The 21,024-nt window shown below is 40.4% G+C and overlaps 1 protein-coding gene across 11 annotated transcripts in view; it reads left to right on the plus strand.

The window, feature by feature from the left end:
* The window catches only part of inpp4b (inositol polyphosphate-4-phosphatase type II B), a 183,097-nt gene that overhangs the window by 76,515 nt on the left and 85,558 nt on the right, over window positions 1–21,024 (plus strand). For 7 of the 11 annotated variants that reach the window (XM_020101330.2, XM_020101329.2, XM_020101333.2 and 4 more), the window contains 2 exons: window positions 6,394–6,512; window positions 11,475–11,591. In XM_020101330.2, coding sequence (XP_019956889.2) covers window positions 6,394–6,512; window positions 11,475–11,591 — 236 coding nt within the window. Of the gene's footprint in view, window positions 1–6,393; window positions 6,513–7,118; window positions 7,345–9,036; window positions 9,055–11,474; window positions 11,592–21,024 lie in introns of those variants that run through there. The other 4 variants (XM_069530708.1, XM_069530709.1, XM_069530707.1 and 1 more) reach the window with 4 other exon arrangements.

Here is a 21,024-nt window from a genome sequence, read left to right on the forward strand (position 1 = left end):
CGTCTGTTTGCCATTGATTCTCCACAGGGATGACTCAAGGCTCAGTCCTCTCTTTTTAATATACCCTCCTGGGTCTTATTATCCATTCACTTAGCTTCTCATATCATCGCTATGCAGATGACACCCAACTATACCTGTCATTCCTGCCAGATGACCCACAAGGTCTGGTCACAGATCTAAGCTTGTCTATCTGACACAGTGAAGAAGATTCACCACCTTTAACTGAAACTTTTGAAGACTTGCTCTAGGATCTATCAAAATATCAACACAATCGCCTCTCCCTTTCTCTCTCTAACCAATGTTGCAAGAAAAGTAGCTGCCATGATATGACCAGCTATCCTCTCGCCGTGTTGCATCTGTCTCATGGTTGTACCACTTTAAAATGAACAACAAAAGAGGAATCTAGACTGGACTGACAGAGTATCTCACTCAATTCTTGTTTACAGGCTATGATTATCTCTCACCTCGACTACTGCATTGCCCTTCTAGCAGCTCTCACAATGTGCACAGTGACACCCTTAAACATGTATCAGTGTGGCTGGATTTTGATCACTCTTAAAGGTCATGTCACTCTGCTGTTCATTTACCTTAACTGACAACCCACGGTTGCCCAAATCAAATTCAAGTCACTATTGCTTGCCTACAGAGTAACTTCTGGCTCTGCAATAGGGCTGTGCACTTCCATCACTGAGCCTGATGTAATACATATGTAGATGCATTGCCAATGATCGGATACATGAAGGATGCATTTTAACCTACAACTAATGTAATACAATGTGATTCAACGCTATTGTGATGAAGTGAAATTCAACATGATTCATCACAATGCATGGGATTCAACATGGTACAGATTTGATAGAATATTACAAATTCAAAAAGTCATTTTTACTTAATGCATTTGTTTCTCTGGAATAAAAACTTGGTAATCATCTTGTTTATGCACTTTTAAAAAAAAAAAACACTTTTCTTTTTCACAAACAGGGAATTTTCCTTTGCAGTGGGGAAAAAAGAGCTAAAATAATAACTGGCCTGAAAATTTACCTTAAAGCATTTTTTCTGTTCTTTTTCCAGTTATAACCTCACACATTTAACATTTAAACACTTTAAAGACGATCACAATGAACATGACATATCAAGCATAGTGCAATTTACCATAACTACTGCCAGCAGATAGATGTGCTTTACACTTTCAGCAGGTATGCTAACTCAGCAGGGAGAAGAAAACAGTGGTTGCATGTCAAATTGTGTACCTCTTTTGAAAAATCAAAAGTGCAAATGTAAAACTTTTGATTTACAGAAAATTGGTGGAACATGTAGCTCTTCCTCCTCCATGATTATCTGTGACTTACCTCCTCTCTGTGTGACACACACAGTTTTGGGAGCTACTGAAACACTCAATTTGCCTGTAGATTTAACAGCTGAAATACAAAGTCACATTCCATCTCCTCTTAGTGCTTAGGGCTTCTACTGCATCTGCAAATTAGTAAATGTACATAATGTTTGTACAGACTTAAGCTTATGCAGGTAATTGACAAATCAATTATAAAATGCTTGTATAAAAGGTTTCTTTCTGCACAATCCATTATTTGAATCTCTCTCACTTTAATAGGAAATAGTTTTCTTTTCCTCCCTCCATGTCACCACCTCATTATCTCCCTTCTCACTCAGGCTTCCTTCCTTCAACTCTAAGGGACTCTGTTGTCCTTTCCCTCTGTCACCCTCTCTGCTTCCCTTTCCTGACACCTCCTCCCAGCATCATAATAGCTCTGACCTAAAGTGTCATATCCCTGCAAGAGAGCCAGTCATGCATGGTTGGGCACCCCGTCCCATTTCAGTCACCAGACTGGCCGTGGTTAACTGTGCAGGGAGGAAAAGAGAAGATCACCCTGATCAGTCAGCAACAGGGGGTCAGTGAGGAACTTAGTATATGCAGTAACTTGTGAGTGCTGCACAGAAACAAATTGTTGAAATGTTTGAATCGTGTTAACATGAGAGAGATGGTGTAATTTAGAGAAAGGAAGAGCAACAAATTGGATAGATTTGACAGAGATAACATGATGAAACAGACTGAAAGAAAAAGATAAGCCAATGTGTCAACCTTTATGGCCTTTAGCAGTTGTATGAATGTCATTGCATAAAGCACATGCTTATGTTATTATGTGCAGTCTCTACTTATTATGTAGATGTAGGCGTTTTAAGAGTTAAACACCTTTTTCCAGCAGCCCACCAATCACAGGTGCTCAGATGCTCATTTTATGAAAACCTTTTTTCATGATTTAAAAACTTGTGGTTTATGCCTGCACACAAACTCCTCGGCTTTAGCCTCCCTCCTGCATAAGTAAATGTGAGACCTCCTTTAATGCGAGTCCAAAAGACCTGGCACTGAGATCTAAGAGAGAAAGGGAATGTGAAATCAGAAATGCATCTTAGAAATAATACATGCGTGAGTTCTGCTGCAGTGCGAGATATTTTTTAACCTTGTCTTCCAGCCTTTTCTCAACAAAACCTGCTAAAAGAGTCAAAGTCTTTAAATGTTATTGTCATTCATACTACTGTGTAACCAAGACTAAGGATATTTGCTGTCTTCCCCCCCAAGTCAGCTGTTCAGGTTGGGCACACACTGAATAGATTTAACCCCAATTTAACTTGAATAAGTTGCCCTAACTTATTTTATAATCTGCAACAAATAGGCTTTCATTTGAGGGGGGTCAAAATATGTGATTAATTCCCTGAACAGTCAATAATCTGCCCTTTAGACAACTGTAAGGATGTGGCATTTCACAAATGTAGAGCAGCTCCATGATCCAATTTTCCACATGACTACTGTCAAAAGATCCATTACAAACTGTTGGGAGCTTGTTTTAATGTTATTGAAATGAGTAACTCTAGTCTTGATTCAGACTGTGCTATTAAAACTGAACGTAGCTATCAAACAGACCATTTTCTTCCAATTCATCTAACGCAACTATTTACACACACTTGCATCATGAGAAGTCCTTTGACTTTTACAGTTTGAGAATGAAACATTTTGGTCCAACAGAAATGGTGATTTTAAAAAGCATGTAGTGAGATCACACAATGGTCTTTCCAGTGTAATGCATCATTTATAAAGGGGATTTGTCATTTCATTGCTCTTGAGGCATATGGCCACACTCAAACGTGCAGTGGCATCAACAGAGCATTCAAACATGAGTCATTGAAATAAATACTCATTTTATCAGTGGTTTTATGGTAGCAATTGGTAGCTCACCCAGGTGTTAAACATGCCATAGAACACACAGTATATATACATACATTGCCACACACACATAAATTATTTTCATTATCTCTCTTTCATTACCATCTTTGGTTGAGAAGTAAAACTGCAAACAGATAAACATTCGTTTGTGTAAACCTACTTCTCCAATTTTTGTTTATTCAAAAGTATTTGGGTCTTCTATGTCCTGTAGTAAAACTGAATCTGTGTTACATGATTGTGGGTCTACTTTTAATGGCTGCATATATTATTCCCTTCATGATTCACTGTATGCTTCCCTGCTGTGACATTGCTCCTACTCCCAGACAGTGTTAGAAGAAATATTTTTCATCCTTAACTTAAGTAAAAGTAGCAAGACTACAATGTATAAATAGAGTTTTAGGAGTAAAACTCCTGCCTTCAAAATTATGAAAGTGTTGCATAAGAGTATTTACGTATTAATTAATTCATGTTCACATCATTTTAATTAGTTTTAATACTGCTGGATGGCTTCATCTATAATAGTTATTTTCAAGTAAATGGTTATGTATATGAATATATATGTGCATATATGTATGTATGCATCTGAATGGTGCAGTGGTAGTATCATTGCCTTAAGAACAGCAGATAGAGTTCAAATCCTGGTCAGGGCATGCAGTAAGCCTCCAGTAAGGTTCCCCAGGCTACAGAAGCCTACCTCACAATACGAGTGAGAGAAAGGACAAGGACAAAGTAAGCGTGCACACAAAATAAACAGGGTCAGGTAGATGGCCCTCAGGGATGAACTGCTAAGACAATGCTTCAGGCTGCAGAAGACAGAGGACGAGGTGGAAGAAGAGAAAACCTTCTGTAAGTCCATGGTACAGATAAAGTCGTGCTCATAGAGGAGGGTGGGGTCTACGACAATAGAAGCTGTGAAGATGCTCCAAGACATTGGATGAGAAGTACCAATGAAAGTAGTTGAGAACAACTGAACAATGAACCTGTGAGACTTCAAGTTCCAGGCTGACTAACCAACCAGACATAATGTTGGGTGACGAGAGAGAAGAGGGCAATAGTGATCGATGAGGCAATCCCAGCTGCCAGGAGTGTCAGGAAGGAGCATTAGAAGATTTAGGATTACCAAGGCGTGAAAGAACAACCAAACAGCAACAGATAAGGTGTAGTCACAAGTGGCCATGAGCATTAGGGGCTGTGACCCCCAAACTGGGAGAGTGGCTCCAGCAGATTCCAGGTACATCTGAAGACTGTCCAGAAGAGTGCCGTCCTAGGAGCCCTCGAACTCAAGACCAAAGCTTAAGGACCCCTCACTCTGATTTATGTTTTTAGCCCTCTTGTGCTTGTTGGCTTCCTCAAGCTAGTTTGCCCAGTAGAGAGTAAATTCCAGCAAGACCACTTGCTTTGTAGACTCAATACATCATATCTTAGTGGAGCCAATAGAACATTAGCACTATTCTTACGTTGACTTGGAGCTGCCAGTGCTCTGCAAAGCTTCTCCATTAAGGGGGCTGGGCTGTAAAATTTTACGCTGTCCATATATCTTTTGATATTGAAACATTTCCTTTGATTGAATCCCTCTGAACATTTTATACTGTTATGTAAACTTCAAAAATATTTCTCTGCTTTTTTGGGTGAATTTGTGCAATTTCAGATATAAAAGGTTGAAAAGGAAAAGTGAAGTCACGGATTATTGATACGTTTTGAATTGAGCATGCTGAAAGTGTTCTTTTATTCCTTTGCTTTCTTCCAGCCAAGTCTGTGGCAAACACTCATTAAATCACAGCTTTATTTGTGCTGCTGTTCCCATAAAAGCCAAGGACAGTCACCATGACAGTACAATCAACATTCCTGCATTGTTGGAAAATGTCTGGGTGCGTGAACCCTTCATTTCTCTTGTCAACTTCATTCTCGCTCTTCCCCCCCATTAAAAGCTTCCTGCACAAATCTCTTTCATCTCCACTTCCTGGTGAATAGCTTAAACATTTAAATCAAGCCCATGAAGATGGAACACGACACAAAAGACAATCTTATGCCCTTGCTGTTTTTTAATTGAATTTCACCCACTGAGGAATATTATCGAGACTCGTTTTTTTTTCTCCTCAAAGTAACGTGTGAAACTGACTCGGCACTACAAGCAGATCAATTGCTGTTTACGTGCCAGAATTGTGGTGGGTAGATAAAATACAGGTCTTGGACAGGATCCAATCGGGTTGCTGAATAGAAATTTGTTCAGTGTATACAAAGGTTTATTTATATGTAAAATCAGAGCCATATGGTGTTATTTACCTGTTATCAGGCTGGATGTCGTTGTCGGCCTTCCATGTGAAGCAGATGTGAACAGAACTCCCAACTTTAATTTCATGTTTGGAAAAACTGTGAGCACAGAAATGAGCGTCTTCCCTTGCCCAAGGGGAACAGACATCTTGATGGTCAGTTGTGTTTCTCTTTGATTTAGCACTCATGGCCAAAAGTGCAACTCTACTACAGTATGTCTGACTCACATCAACAGATATTAAGCACAGATGCATTAACTAAGGTGTGATGGGATCAGCGAGTGTTATCGTTTTTAGGAGAGGGCTCTGGTCCTAACCAGGAAGCGCCACATTTACTAAAAATGATTTGTGGGATGCATATTCTTCCTGTCCATGGAAGCAGAGCTGAGTGTTTTTGCTATCAGAAATGAAAGCCCTTATAATACCAATATCTCCCTGCCAGAGGGCGTTCTGCTTGCTTGGCTGCCATTTTAATCAACTGCTGATGCAACAATTTTATATCTCTGCGTATCTACGATTTATTTATTTCCTCTATCTTTTATTGTGTTGTTCGCACTGAGTGAGGACAGAAGATTTCTCTATTCCTTTGTGGGCATGCAGCTCTTTAGTTCTCTAGCATGTGATTTCTAATCTGACAGGAGATATTTTATAAAACGCCTACCTTTGCTGTTTTCTTCTATTTCCTCTCCGATGTTTGTTTTCTGTGTTTGCCTTGTCAACTGTTGCCACGTTCTTCATCTGCAGGGCTTGTGTCTACTGTAAAGCTTTTCCTCGCCCTCTTATCTTGATTTTTTTGCTCTCCTCTTCCCCTCTGTCCTGTTTTCTCATCATCTTCTCCTCTCTCTTCTTTCCATCGGCTCTCCCTCTCTCATTTCTTCGCTGTAGCCTGTAATGATCTGGTGGCCTCGGGCAGAGACAGGAAGCCCAATGCTTTGGTCCAGGTGGCTGTCATAGATCCACACAAGCAGCACCTCGTCAGTCAGGCCTGCACAGAGGTAGTGGAGGTAAGGCCACTCACTCACTCACACACACACTCACACACTCACACGCACCATCCTCTCCCTGTCTCTTTCTCTGACCTTTGATGTTTGTTGTTTTGCTTCGCCTCTGGGTCACTTGGTTTTGGTTGGTGTCCTCCATCTCTGTCTGACCCTTCTTGTCCCTCAACTTTTTCTTTTTCCCATCTGACTCACCGAAGTGGAACAGACGATGTGCGTTAATCTATTTCTTGTGAAAGTTGAGTCCCAGACATCTATGAGAGTGTGAGTTGGGCTTTCAATCAGTATCATCTCTCAGCATATTCAGTGTGTGTTTGTGGCTTTGAATGCTCAGGAGTTCCCTATAGTGAGAGTGCTTTGTGTTAGTTGACCTTCTTATGTGCTGCTTTTATTGCCTCCAGTGTCACATTGCTGTTGCAAAGGCAACAGACACACAAGTGTGTTTTTTTTGGGCAGCAACAACTGCCCCTAACCCCACCATGGAACACCCACTTACACACACACACACACACACATTTTTTTCTTTCATCATGTGAGGGCAGAGTTTCCTGACGCACAAAAAGGACACACTTATTTTCCTGCTAATCCAGTAAAGCTGAATTAGCATAACTGTTCCTTTCATAGACTGTATTTCAACTGCTTTTCCCCTCAGTGCTGTCAAGGGAACAGCAGTGTGTGTGTGAGAGGGGAAACACAGGATGTGGTAGGATACTCTGTGCTGGTCTCAGCTCTGCAGACACTCTTAGTGCCGCTGGAGTTTTGATTTCATGGCTGTAGTGTTCAGGATATGAAGCAGGAGCTGAGGAACATGGATTGCTTTCGACTTCACAAACACAGGGTATGTGCACATTCCATTTGATTTTACAAACAGTTTTTAAAGAGAGGTTTGCAAACTTATAAGATGTGTTTAAGAAAGTCTGTGGAGTTTTCTGTATATACATATCTCCATTTTATTAGCCTGCAGTGTTATAAGTGAACATCAATACTCCTTTGTGTCTCAATATATTTGGCACTTCACACAGAATTCAGGTCATTTAGATCAGTAATGTTATTTAACGGAGAAGCAGCACAACATGGTAAAAGTTCCATGTTACCTTGACAGACTGGTTTGTGTTGTGTCGGAGGTCACATGTTAGGACAACAGTAACTAGTATGGTTTCTTCTTCATTAACATCAGGAACAGATGCAGAGGTTCATTAACCTGTGTGGCCAGAGGAGGACCGGTGCATTGGTGTGTGTGTGTGTGTGTGTGTGTGTGTGTGTGTGTGTGTGTGTGTGTAATATGAATGTGAAGACAGCCCAACTGCCACTTGTGTTTCTCCTGATTGTCACATTCCCTGGATGCCTGCTCTCAACAGCTGCTGTCAGCTTTACCGGACTCTCATTGTAGTCTTGACTGAATGCTCACATGAGCATTAGACCTACTCATGTGATAGGCGTATTATCAGGAATCCACAGTATATGATTTAAGAGTTTAATTTAGAGGATAAATGATGGAGTGTGCCAGCTGCTACATAGTCTCTCTAGTTTTATATATGAATCACAAGACAGGAGACAGATGCAAAGAGCTGGATGGCATTTAATCATGTTGGATCTGCACTTGAATACTCTTGAGCAGTATTTTTATAATACTTTCTTAGTTAATATATTAGTACATAGTTCATTCACAGCAGTATTAATATATCTTGTGCTGTGGAACTGTTACAAAGTTCCGTATTTCCACTGTAGTCAGACACTTTTTATCTCCATGAAGAATGTGTGTGTTTTCGTGTGGGCACTGCATCTTTAACTACTGTTGAAGAACCACTGGCAATCTAAAACCGGCTAATTCTCTTTTAATAGGAAAGATCTTAAACAAATTTTATTGAGGTATATCTCATGCTGAGTGCTCAGTGAAAAGAAAAATACTCTGTTTTTTGTGACAATTTTTAAGTGCTTTGTTTTCCACATACGCATGCTTTCTGTTCAGTATGACTCAAGAGACGAGAAAGTGGGATGGAAAGAGGGGCATTTTCTGCCAAACCCTAATATGTCTGCGTAGGGAAAATCCCATTCCTAAAACACGGGCAATGGGTCCAGGAGAGGTGGTACTCGAGGGGATTTGACGTCACACAAAGTCAGGGGATAAAACGGCTTTTGATGTCATGCTAGTCAAGCAAAGAACCCCTCGCTTGGAACCAGCCCAAAATGTCTAGTCTGTGCGAGTGTAATTATGATTGGTCAAGGGAGGAAGAAAAACCTCCAGTGTAGGGAAACTCAAGCCAGAATACTCCTATCCCCCCCAACCCAATCACACTCAAACACACACGCACATACGCACACCCTCTAATGGTCTAAATTGGCCATTCCATGGAGGTTTGCTACCCAAACAGACAAAAAGACAGGAGAGGGGAGGAGCAGCTGTCTCCCATAGCATATGTTGACCACTTGTATGACAGATTTGCTCACTTCTGTGTGTAAATGGAGACAGACTTACCGCTTTAGCTCATCTCAGCCTATCAGGAGCACTGCGGAGATCCAGCCACAGCTGAGGCTGCCAAAAATGCTGGTAAGTCTGAATGATGCCTATTCAGTGTGCCAGCGAGGGAGGTGCAACGTGTGCATGTGTGTGTAAGTGGTTGTGTGTGTGTACCTGCACATTCTTGAGTATAATGGCCCTGTCTGTCTTTTTGTCAGTGTACAGTACTGATATATGTCCAGATTTACACTGAGCTCCAGTTCATTGGTTCCACCGTGTTTGTACCCACTGTGCTGAATAGGCCTGTGTGCTTAGGATGCTGTTGTATACAAAACACAAACCTTCATAAAATGCGGAAAATGGCAGTGGGCATCAAGAGGGGTATTACTATGTCAAGAAGGGCTGACGCAGGAGGCAATAGACTTGTTTTATTTCCAGTCTGTTAGTGTATGGAGGGTTTCAGAAGGATTAGTGGGTTAGTGGTACAGTTAGGTGGTGGGTCCCTGGGTTTCCTCCATATGTATGTGTGCAGTCAGACACATCGTTCTGTCTTTTTGCGTGTGTTGGTACACTGCGTCTTTGTAGGGGAGATTCATGCTTTGGCTCCCAATGCTTTAACACCACTTATTGTAGCCGGGGACGAGGGTGAGTTGACATGTTATGCTTTACTGAGAAACAGAAAAGGTGGTTAAATGATAATTTAGCATTTATTGTTGTGAATATCAGAATAATAATTTAGGGAGTTATCAGTGTGCTCGCTTGTTATTCTTAACATTAGTAATAAATGAGAAGAGACACCTGCACACTGTTTTTAAACCACACATTTATTTAAATAGAGAAATAAAGGCGGAAGTATTGATATTTAAACATTCTGACTTGACAACAATATAACAGTGATGCAAATCTCCCTGTAAATAGATTTTCTTTCCATTAGTTTGCGTAGTCTTGTACCATATGGGATTTGCATACAACTGTGCCGAGACATCATGTGTTGATGATATGATCATGTAATTATGACAAACAATAAATTGGTTTATTGGCTGATAAACTACTTTGCAGGAAAATATTAATCGAAAATGTTTCTCTGCATGTGGTAAGAGTTAAGTTAAACTTTGATTATTTTACTTGTGAATTTGCTTACATTTACCATGTATAGATTTTTATTATATATAATTACCGTGATATATATCAATATTCCCTACTCACCAGCCTTAATTTGTTTTCTGATGTTTGTTTTTCTTTATTTTAACTCCAAGGGTGTGACCATACATTCATACATAAGTGCTAGCCTGCCTGTGTCAGCCTCATTACCACTCCCCAGCCTGTCCCCACACAGTCCCAAAGGGTTACATTCTAGAGACGCCCATTGGAGAGAAGCAGAGGAAGCGGAAGCCCCCAGTGTAAACACAAAATGCTTTGATTTGGTACAAATAGACAACAAATGGCTCAACAATCTCTGAGTCTTCCAAGGAAAGCCCCTCACCGGCTGGTAAAAAAGAACTAATTGAAATGAGTTTATTTGGGAGGTATATTGCCCTTATCAGCCTAAATCCAAAGGGATGATTGTGAGAGAGATGAGTGTATGATACCAAGTGGGCTCCTGAGCCTGCAGAGCCTCTAGAATGCAACATGTGCCCAGCTACTTCTAAAATTGCAGCAAATCTTCAAATGATACGGTCAGATTATCACTTTGCAAAGGAACACAAATCTTTAAAAAACATTTCTGACAACATCGGTCTCATGTATTTCAAGAAAATTGTTTTCAGGATATAGATACTGGTGCAAAAATCTTCCTTATGTTATTCCAACGTTCTCTCCGCTGTAGAGGATTCCTCCCGATTGGTGAAAGTGCACATGTGACAGAAGGGTTTTCACTCTGCAGGCACTGCAGTGGTCATAGAGAGGGTTTTCAAATCTGAGGTAAACACACCCTTGCTACATTGAACATTTTACAGTGTTATGAGCAGAGGTCTCTGCAGATCTCCATGGGAAAACTAACCATCCATTTCAAAAGGCCATAGCTGGGTATTGTTTTTTCAGGGAGTTTGCAAGTGAATTTGAGTTAATGTTATACAGCCCTTTGGTATGTTTGCAAACCTGACACTGGCTGCTCTAGCTGGTTTAATCCCATTGCCACATCGCCACTGTGTCAGTTAACCTGTCAACGTTTGTTGCTCCTGGCCTGCAGTCTCAGTTGGAGACTGTAGTTATGCCAGAGCTCCAGGTAGACCCACCAGGGAGAGCTCTATCTTCTCCTCCTTTGTGCCCAGGAGAAGCAGCAGGAGAGGCCAGGGGACCTGGGGGGGGTGCGACAGACCAAGCCCAGCTGTTGGCTCATTTACACACCCAATCCCTTCTCTCCCCTTCATTTCCCCCTTTGGCTTCATGCGTTTTTATTAACATGTGTGTTGCAGAATCAATGTGTATGAAGATGCACACTGTTGCACATGCACACACAAGCACACATGCAGTATCTCACCCCTTCTCTGTGTTGTCCCTCTTTCTGACAGGCGAACAAAGACCCACTATTTCTGACGGGGGTGACCTTCCCTTCAGAGTATCCTGCTAGCCCGGAGACACTAGTCAAGCTAACTGTGTATGATTCAAAGGACAAGAGCCAGGAATCAGTGAGTAAATAGTTGTTTTTTTTACTGTGTGTGTGTTTGTGTTTGTGTGTGTGTGTATTTGTGTGAATACATGTGAACGTTAACGATGAGAATATGTTCAAAGCCAGTGTCAAGTGTTAGTTGTGCAGCACCGAGCTTTACACTTTACAGGGGATGAACATGAAAAGCTGCAAGAAATCCGCTGCAGAATCTTTTTATGTTTAAATTTATCCAACAGATTTGGAGGTGCAAAAAGTTGTGTGCTTAAATATTGCAGGCAATGTATTATCAGTCATTTGAGTCTGTATCAGACCGAGACCTTTGCCTTTAGTTTTGAAGGAAAAGGGTGTGTAGCCTTTGATAAGCATCTGTGCGTGGCTGCCCGTCCTTTGGAAGTGATCCTCTGGGAAAACCAGTCGGCACATCAGTGGGAATGGGAAAGAGAGCCAGACATAGAATCCTGAATGGCCCTGGCCCTCTGATTCAGACATTTTAAAAGACTTTATAGGAGGTTCTTCAGTGGGGGTGAATGCATGATCTTAATCAAGCATCCCACTCAACCCTGGGTGCCAAATCTTAATGGTCACAATCTACAATGAAACATTCATGAGCTCTATGATGAGAAAGGACACCATTACAGACGTCTACAGTGGCAGCAGTCTTCCTTCATATCTGAGTAAAAATGACTGTGTATAACTGTGGGGAAAAGTGTGTGTATGTTCCTTGGGACACTGTTTTTAAACTGATTGTAATTTTACAAGGAGCAGCTGCATTTTATCAGTTTTATGGCATGGGAAGTGAGGAGTTTACAATGACCGTTTGTTGCTGTGCATACTATAAAACGTTTGCAAGTAAAACACCAAAACGTCATGAGAGTCCTTTATCAAAAACACCTACTGAACATGCAGCACATGGAGTCCTCCAGTAGCACACCTGGTAGAGCGTGACATTTGAGGGGAGTTAGTACTGCAGAGGCTCGTATATAAATATAATGTGTGAAAAATAACTTAAATAAAAAAAATACTCTTTCTCTGGTGTGGCACTTTGCATTTGTTACTTGTTTATTCAGTGAAATAATTTGGATCAGATAGATCGTCCTCAGATTCTTTCCCGAGCTCCATCCAACACCTCAGGACAGTTCATCTTGAAGCAGCAGCAAGTAACCAGCTCCTTGCAATAATATTTTCATTCATATCAATAGGAACATCATGGGGAGCTGTCTTTTCATTCTGTCACTTCAACAGATGCTATGACACAGACTGTTGCTTTCCCTGCAGTGTATGAAATGTTGGCTATATATATTTTCACATAAATATGAATTCACTTATTTATACCTATATATACCCTAATAAATGTAACAACATTTTATCGTTCTTCAGATAATGTTGTTGTAGCTTTGCTAAGTTCTAACCCTATTCTGTTGTCTGCTGAGGTTTAACTGAAATGTTTTTTTATCTGGTCTTACGAGTATATGTTGTATTCCATATAGTGAGAATTAGGACAGTATATATTTATGTCATCAGACTCTGCACCTCCTGCAGACAGTGTTCTCCCTTGAGAAGCGAGCCTCAGCGTCTGTTTCCCAGTAATAAAGTCAAGGAGGGGAGCTGATTTGCAGCTCATACAAACTCCACCTGCTGATAATCCGTCCAGCTCGTAATGTATTCATCCTGCTCCAGCTTCTACCCAGATTGTGTCACACTGTGCCAGGAATTTACAAAGTTAGTTCTGAGAAGGTTTCCCAAGTTTGCTGCTGAGCATGTACCCAGTTTAAATAAATCTGTTTATAATGTTTAGATTATTCTTGATGACACATGTGCTGTTGCAGTTTGATGAGCTCACAAATCTAATCTTACTTTTACCCAACAAAAAAGTGTTGCACACACAATACTGCAGCAGTTTATGTGAAAGTTGTATTTTTGATTTGATCAAGTTGCACACCAGTTACATGTATTTTTTTGTTCAGTATATGCAGTATAATGACTTTAACCAGTGTCCAGCTGTTCAATCATTTGCCTCTAAAACTTGCAGGCTTAGATAAAATCCCAGATGAAATTCCCTTACAATGAGAACACAGATTTATTCCACGCTACAGTTTGTCCTGAATATTCATATTGAAGATCACAGATGTGAGTTTAACACTGTTTTAAACTCTCCACCCACCTTCTTGAGTATTTCTTATGTTCTGTGCTTTCTTAAGAAGTTTTTCAGAACTGATCCATAGACTTTTAATACATATGGACGAAATGACGGCTCTGCAAAAGTGAAGCCAAAGCGTTTTAATGGCTCATTTGTTTAATGGCTCATTTGTGTCAAAAAGTGAAACTACATGTCAAATATATTTTTGTCTCATTTTCGGCAGTTCTTTTGAAACTGAATTATGTTCAAGTGCTCATTTGTCCTGTAGGTTTGTTAGTTATTTATTTGATGCTCATGAAACGTCATAAAAGACATTTTACTTATATTTTTCATTTTCACACAGTAGGTGCTGTACAAACGGAATTTGAGGGGTCATTGTGTTGGGTTTAGTTGCATCTAGCAACTACTATACAACTACGTAGGTGGATGAATGTAGGTGGCCCTCAGGTAATGTTACAATACAAAAAGCCTTCTTTAGAGCTAATGTTTCTAGGCTACTGTAGAAACATGGCACTGCAACATTGTGAACCCACTCCCACTGTAGATATAAAGACACATGCTCAGATAACGAAAACCAATGATTCTTAGTTTCAGGTGATTATACACTAATGGAAATGCAATTGTGAATAATTATATTCTATTTCTACAGAACCATCCACTTAAATCCTACACACCAGCGACTGGATACGTTTTTTATTTAATGACTTGATGGATTTGAATGTTTGTCTGTCATTCTGTACCTCACACAGTCTGTGAAAGTGAGTATTTGCATCAGCTCCTGTCAATCTGTCAAGAATATATCTGATGTACAACACAGTATTTCACTCAAGCTTGAACCAGCAGACTTACAGGACAGGTCCTGTTGAGCCTTTCAAACTCCTCACTCATTTTCACACCCTGCAGTGCCCACAAAGCTGAAAAAGTTTTGAAGGATGAGCTGCATCACAACTTCCTGTGAACATCAGAAAAAAACAAACTCCCTCTTCCTTTCTCTCTGTATGTCTCATATCATGGCCTTGAAAATACTTGAAGGTCCTTTTTTCTTCTTTATTTAGTTTTTCTCTGGCACCTGTGCTCTCGTGCTGTGGCTTTTGGATTTTCAACCCCGGTCGGCTGGGCACAGCGTGCTTCTCTGTATTTCATTAGAGTCCTTAGGTGACAAAGGCGTGACCCTGAACATGAGCTGGCACAATGCATCAGCCCCAGTCCGCCGATGTATCAGATCAGGAATCACTCAGCCCAGGTTTTTTGTTTCATGTTAAATTTTTTGAGAGAGAGTACCCATGAGAGGGCAATTTGCTGTTTTTGTGTGTCTCACAAATCAGCTGTCAAATGTTTTGTATTTCACTTTCAGCTTCAGTAGCAGACATTGTGCCATGAGCTGTTTCTCCACAATGGAAGGTACACACCACGCATGGTAACCGCTAAACATAAATATATACAGTTTATAGAAACTTTGCAAAATTTGCATTTTTCACCATAGGAGTTTTGGTGTGGAAATAAGAGGGGGATGAAATTGAAACACTGAGGAGGAGGAAACTGATGGAGCGTGGTTTATAGACAACTGCTTTAACATTCGTAGAGGACTGGGGAATTTTATAGTAGGATGATTTCCCCCTGCCTTGGGCTTCCCATTTAGATATTCTAAGATGACACTGGCTGCATGGTCATGAATATTTGAGAGCGTGCACAGGGCTGATAGAGCGATAAGTCGGTCAGTGGAGGTGTGAAAAGGAGTACGGCCGGGTTAGATATCTCTCAGGTGTAAGTGATCCCCCCCTCAAACTCTGGTTGTCAAAGGATGACAGTCTAACCTTACTCTGTCACTGAAGTCTTAGCTGTAACTGAATGACTCAGAGGGGCAATAAATTACCTTTCAGCCCTCATTCTGATCACTGAATCAAGAAATTCTCACTGTGGCTGAAAAGGGACTAAACTTGACACAGAGATCCCTTCATTTACAGCTGTTTTATCATAAGCAGTGAATATTATGAGTTAAACACAGATTCAAAGTGTAACTAATGTTTACATCTTGAAGACATGCTATAGAGAAGCTAGTGCTTCCCTTTTATTATCTAGACTTTGGCACCCCACCATATTCTAATTTGTCTCGCCACTGATTCGTAATGAACCAAAAAATGTCTGCTGTTTTGCTCCATTGCCACATTGTATATCTGTGTGACATGCATTGTATTCTGTGGGACATGCTGGAGGAGCCCACTGTTGTCATGCCTCTACATGTTTTTGGGTTGTCTCTGCTTCTTTCTTCAGATTCTTGTGAACACTATCGCAAAAACACCTTCACGAAATTTGGTATAAACGTTCAGTTTGACTGATTATATTTCGGTGGTCAAAGGTCACGGTGACATGAGCATGAAATCTCAAGTCTGCCTTTAGGGACTATCTTTACAGTTTAACCACTTGTCACTTGGACCCAAACATGAACTCATGAGTCATGGAAGAAATGTATGTAGACTGAAACTGCACTGGTTGATGGAGGCATACATCTGCTGGGTGGTAATCCTTGTTTCTAATGAATACTTTTACCTGTATAGAAAGCTGGACGATGTGGTCAGAAGAACCATTCGAGGCACATCAAATAAATCGTAGCAGCCTTTGATTATCTTCAAAGCTTATTAGAAATCAGAGCAGGGCCTATCTGAAAGAGGTGGGATAAATAGACGTGTTGAAAGCATGTGGAAGAGGCACATAAGATTATTTTTCTGTGTTGGTGCCTCACATTTATGCTCACTTACCTCTGTGAAGAGGTTCGGAGACAAGCGGCTAATGACAGACCTGTGGTTTGCTGTCAGAGCAAACCCATTACTGAGTGTTCTTGTGGTATAAAGGAATAAGACAGCTGCCTCTGTAAGAACCTCTCTCTCTAATCACATTCTCATTTACCCTGCCTTTGCTCCCCTCTATCTGGAACGAACGTGTTATGCAGTTTTCAGTTTGCATTTCTATTACTGGCCAGGGCGAGAAATTTTGATTGGTCTCTGAGATGTGCACAATAGTGTGGCAAACAAAAGGCCCTGTCTGGGTAAAACAGCAGTCATTTCCATAAAGCTGCCATAAAATGTTTTAAATCAAGTAAAACACCGGCAATGTTTTTTTTTTTTTTTTTTTTACTGTGTTACAATAATGGCCATTTTGTCCGGTGGCCTGATAAACACATGCACAGTCACACCATATTCACTAAAGGGACTGAGCAAGATATCTGTGATTCAGAAGGCAATGGAGAAGAGAACCGATCAAAGTTGCATCTCAAATTGCTTGCCCCTTCCCCCCCACACACAGACACACACTGAGGAAATTGGATTGAGGTTGTACGAGGGGAGCCTCGAAATAGGAGGGATTGTTGAATTTTCACTGGGTCCCCTGCTTGACTTTTCATACCAGCTCAGATTTGATTTTCAAACATTTCCCATGTGGGAAGAACATTTTCGCTATGTTAAAAGTACATGCTGTTGGACTACACTGAGAATCTCAGGATGTGAATCTCATTTTAGTTAGCCAATGAAATGACTCACCACTGAGTGTTAAGAGAATGAGACCTATGTAGTTCTTTTGGATTTCAAATGTCACGTACAAAAAAGAAACCTTAAACAAAATAATCCTAAACATTTAAAAGATAATCCCTCTTTGCTAAAACAGAACCTTCATGTCACACTTGTCAATTTAAAAAACTGTACATGCTTAGATACAAGCATTCATAATCGACACATTTAGCTCAGTGTGTGGGAAAACATTGACAAGTGTGATAGACACTATTCTTGCAAAAGACAGTCTGTTATTTTTATCATCAGTTGTAGCCTTGCATTTTTATGCAAGAAATGTGTTGTGATGAATTATCATTAGCGTCAATTGCCAGATTTTTCAGGAATGTAAAATCTCTTGGGAGACTAAGGTTAGATTAAAAAGGGTTGCCAAATAATCAAATTCAAATGTTCAAATTCCATTAATTATATGACAAAATAAATAAGTATCTTTTGTAGTTATAGGCCAATTGGCCAAGAAATCAGTCACATCTTTGTGTTATTTAGTCTGATTTTTGCTGTTTCTAGATCAATACTTACTTATCAATACTTTTCCTATATGGCTTTTGACGAAATTATATATTGTGATTATTATTGATATTGTTTTACCAGCCAGCTCTATATTGCAGATTCTCTTTTCCTGCTGTCTAACTGATTTGAGGCCTGTTTGACTGGCAGATATTAGCCACCTCTGAGGAGGCCTGTGTAAGCAGCTTCTGTTCCATGGTGAATTGTCCCTCCAATTATGAACTGCTGAAGTATGGAGAATCCCGGCCTCAGTTAATCCTGCCCTGTCAATAATCATGATGTGTAAAAAACTGTGACTTGACATATTTCTGGCATAGCCAGTTGCTTTTAGCTGGATGAGTGTCAATGTGTTGGGAATTTTCTGTAAGTGCACAAGTTTACTGCCAGAAATGAGAGAAGGGGGGAGAGAAATGGGAGCAGACAGGGAGACAGAGCAGACAGTCAGAGATCGAGATACACACACACACACACACACACACACACACACACACTTTTACAAGAACCAATCTCAGAGATATCCAAGAAAGGTCTTGGTAGTGATTGGGTGGACAGCTGAACAGTGATAACCTACGAGAGTAACAGTCCTCAGATAAGGACTGTCTCTTGTCTGATGGTCACTTTGCTTCCTTCACCATCATTGTGCCAATGTCAGCCAATGTCACCAGCGCTGAAAATTACCGCTAATCAAGTTAGCAATATTAAAATTACTCAAACGAGTGACCTCTCTCTCTTCCCTACCTGCTCACATGCTCACTCACAAGATTGAAGATACTCTAATTGTACTTTTATTTCGGCTTTAAGCAGCATAAAACCATTTTTCTCTATTTGAGTTTCAGGTCTGCTGCTTTAATTGATTGCATGTCATGCTAATGGATTCATACCTTCTTCTCCTATTTGTGTTGTGTTGACAAAGTACATTAAGATGTCAAAAAAGAAAATCAGTACATAGCAGCATGCCCTGCTTTATAAATTATAATGTGTTCTTTTTTCTCTATTATCTAAAATAGAGGTATTCTGTGTCTAGAGCCTCTTCTATATCTTATGGTCTGTTTCATTATAATATTGTTTCATTAAAAGTAATGCATAACATACATTCTTTCCATTATTAATTCATGGTGGTCAACATGATAGCAGTTGTTCTTTTTAAACATTAAACTAGACACTTTCAAACACTTGGAATCTTTCCAGCAAAACCATACTATGTGGTAAATTCACTGAACTGCAGTTCCACGTCAAAACGACATACAAAACTAACACACGATCCGGGAGCTTGCTTACCTCTGAGTCCGTCATAGAAACAACATCGAAGAGCTTCTAGAAGTTTGAGGTCTCCAGTGCATGAGGAGTAGACCAGAAGCATGTTCATGTATTGATGGACTCTCACCACCGACTTTGGCCTTCTGTGACTGGTTAGAAGGGCAAGTTTGTGTCAGAAACTTTAGAAGGGAATATCTCTGCCCAGCAGCCAGGCTGATCAATGAGACAGGGTCTCAGCAGACGGCTCAGACAGACTTTTATCAGCACCTTCAGACATCAGGATATATCTCAGTAAAATATTAGGAAACAAATTACATGTTGTAGATTTAATGGAAAAAACACTTAACAGTTGGCATCTCTTTCACCCTACACAATGACATTCAGGACCAAGGTTTGAACCGCCACCCCTGGAATTAACAGATGACCCGCTTTATTTCCTGGGACACAGTTGCTCACATAAGTTTGATAGTCTGATCTGTTTGTATGGTTGATGGCTCAAGGGTCTTGCCCAAGGACATCACATTGATGAAACTGAGAGACGGCACAAGCACTCCTCTTTTCATTTCTCCCAAGTTCTCATTGGTTCAGGGACCAAACCAGTGACCATATGAATAACAACATATGGGAAACAGGCTGAGACACATGATGTGGCTTCTGTTTAATGAGGGTAATCAACACCATAATAGTTCTTCTACCAGGTCTCTCAGTAGCAAGCTGCTTTAGTTCCCTGATTTTTATTTGAATCAGAAACTTTTGAATCAATTGTGAAAATTGAAGCGCAAGTGCGACTTCTGCGAGTCACAACAGACATAAGTGATCTCTGCAGATGACGAAAGATCGTTATATTTAACAATCATGGCGATTAAGAGTGAGCCACGCAGACTGCACACTGGCACCAGATGTGGGTGTGTGGGAGAAGCTCTTGGCTTTCGACAGACATCCATGATGTAATGCGTTCTCTTTTGCCAGGGAAAACTGCTGTAGTTTCACTGATTATGATATGATATACTGTACACAGAAGTTCCACTTTTGCCACTTTCACTCTCTCATTCTGCCCATTCCAGCTGGCCATAAATTATGCTCATTTATGTGCATTCAATATCGCATTCCACCCAGGCAGACAACAAAGACTGCATTTGATGGATTGCACAATTACACTTCTGTGAACTTCCACTTGCCTCTTCAAACCCAGAAAGTGCCTCTCTTTAATTTGCCCAATAGCCATCAAGCATCACAGGCTTTCTTGGGAAATCCTCTTTCATGACTGCTCCCTAATTTCAACTAATTTCTCAAAGTTAGAAATTTCAGTGCTGTTGCAGCTTTGCTAATTATTCACTTGATTATTAAGCCTCTGAATTTTGTTTAAGACATTACTGCTGCCAATGGCCTCAGCATTTCAAACTTAGAGTTAGAAGAGAGCATGCCGTAATTATAATTTGGGAAACTTTGTCATAAACAAAACACTAAAGAGATCTAAAAGTACTGAGTAGTAGAGGCCACATCATTTACTGTATATGAAGATGGACAACATGAAGGCCCCCCAAGTGTAAGGCTTTTAATTGGTTATTTGATGCTATGAAAATACAGCATCTGTATCTGGGATATTTTGGCTTCATTTCTGGATAGTGGAAGGAAGCGTCATCCATCTCTTTATACGGTCTATTGCCACACTCATAGAAAATGGATAACAGGCATTAGGAGGCAAAATCTGTCTTGTGCGTTAAACATCATCAAAAATCAAGCTCATCATAAAGAGTTTGTGGCAGCTTTTAGTATTTTGGATGCATAATGTATGGCAAGCCTTTCAGAAGACAGAAACATTTGAGAGTAATGAATTTAAGTGCTGCTTCACCTTGTACTGTAGAGCTAGAGCAAGATTTTCCTCAAAGCTTTAATAGCACTGTCCTGGTTGCCTTTTCTTAATAAAAAGAAAATCCTGCTAACTTTAGCATACTTGTAAAAGTGCTGGAGCCAGACAGATGAGAATGGGA

The sequence above is a fragment of the Paralichthys olivaceus genome, chromosome 8 (assembly GCF_024713975.1).
Source record: "Paralichthys olivaceus isolate ysfri-2021 chromosome 8, ASM2471397v2, whole genome shotgun sequence".
NCBI classification, from domain to species: Eukaryota; Metazoa; Chordata; class Actinopteri; order Pleuronectiformes; family Paralichthyidae; genus Paralichthys; species Paralichthys olivaceus.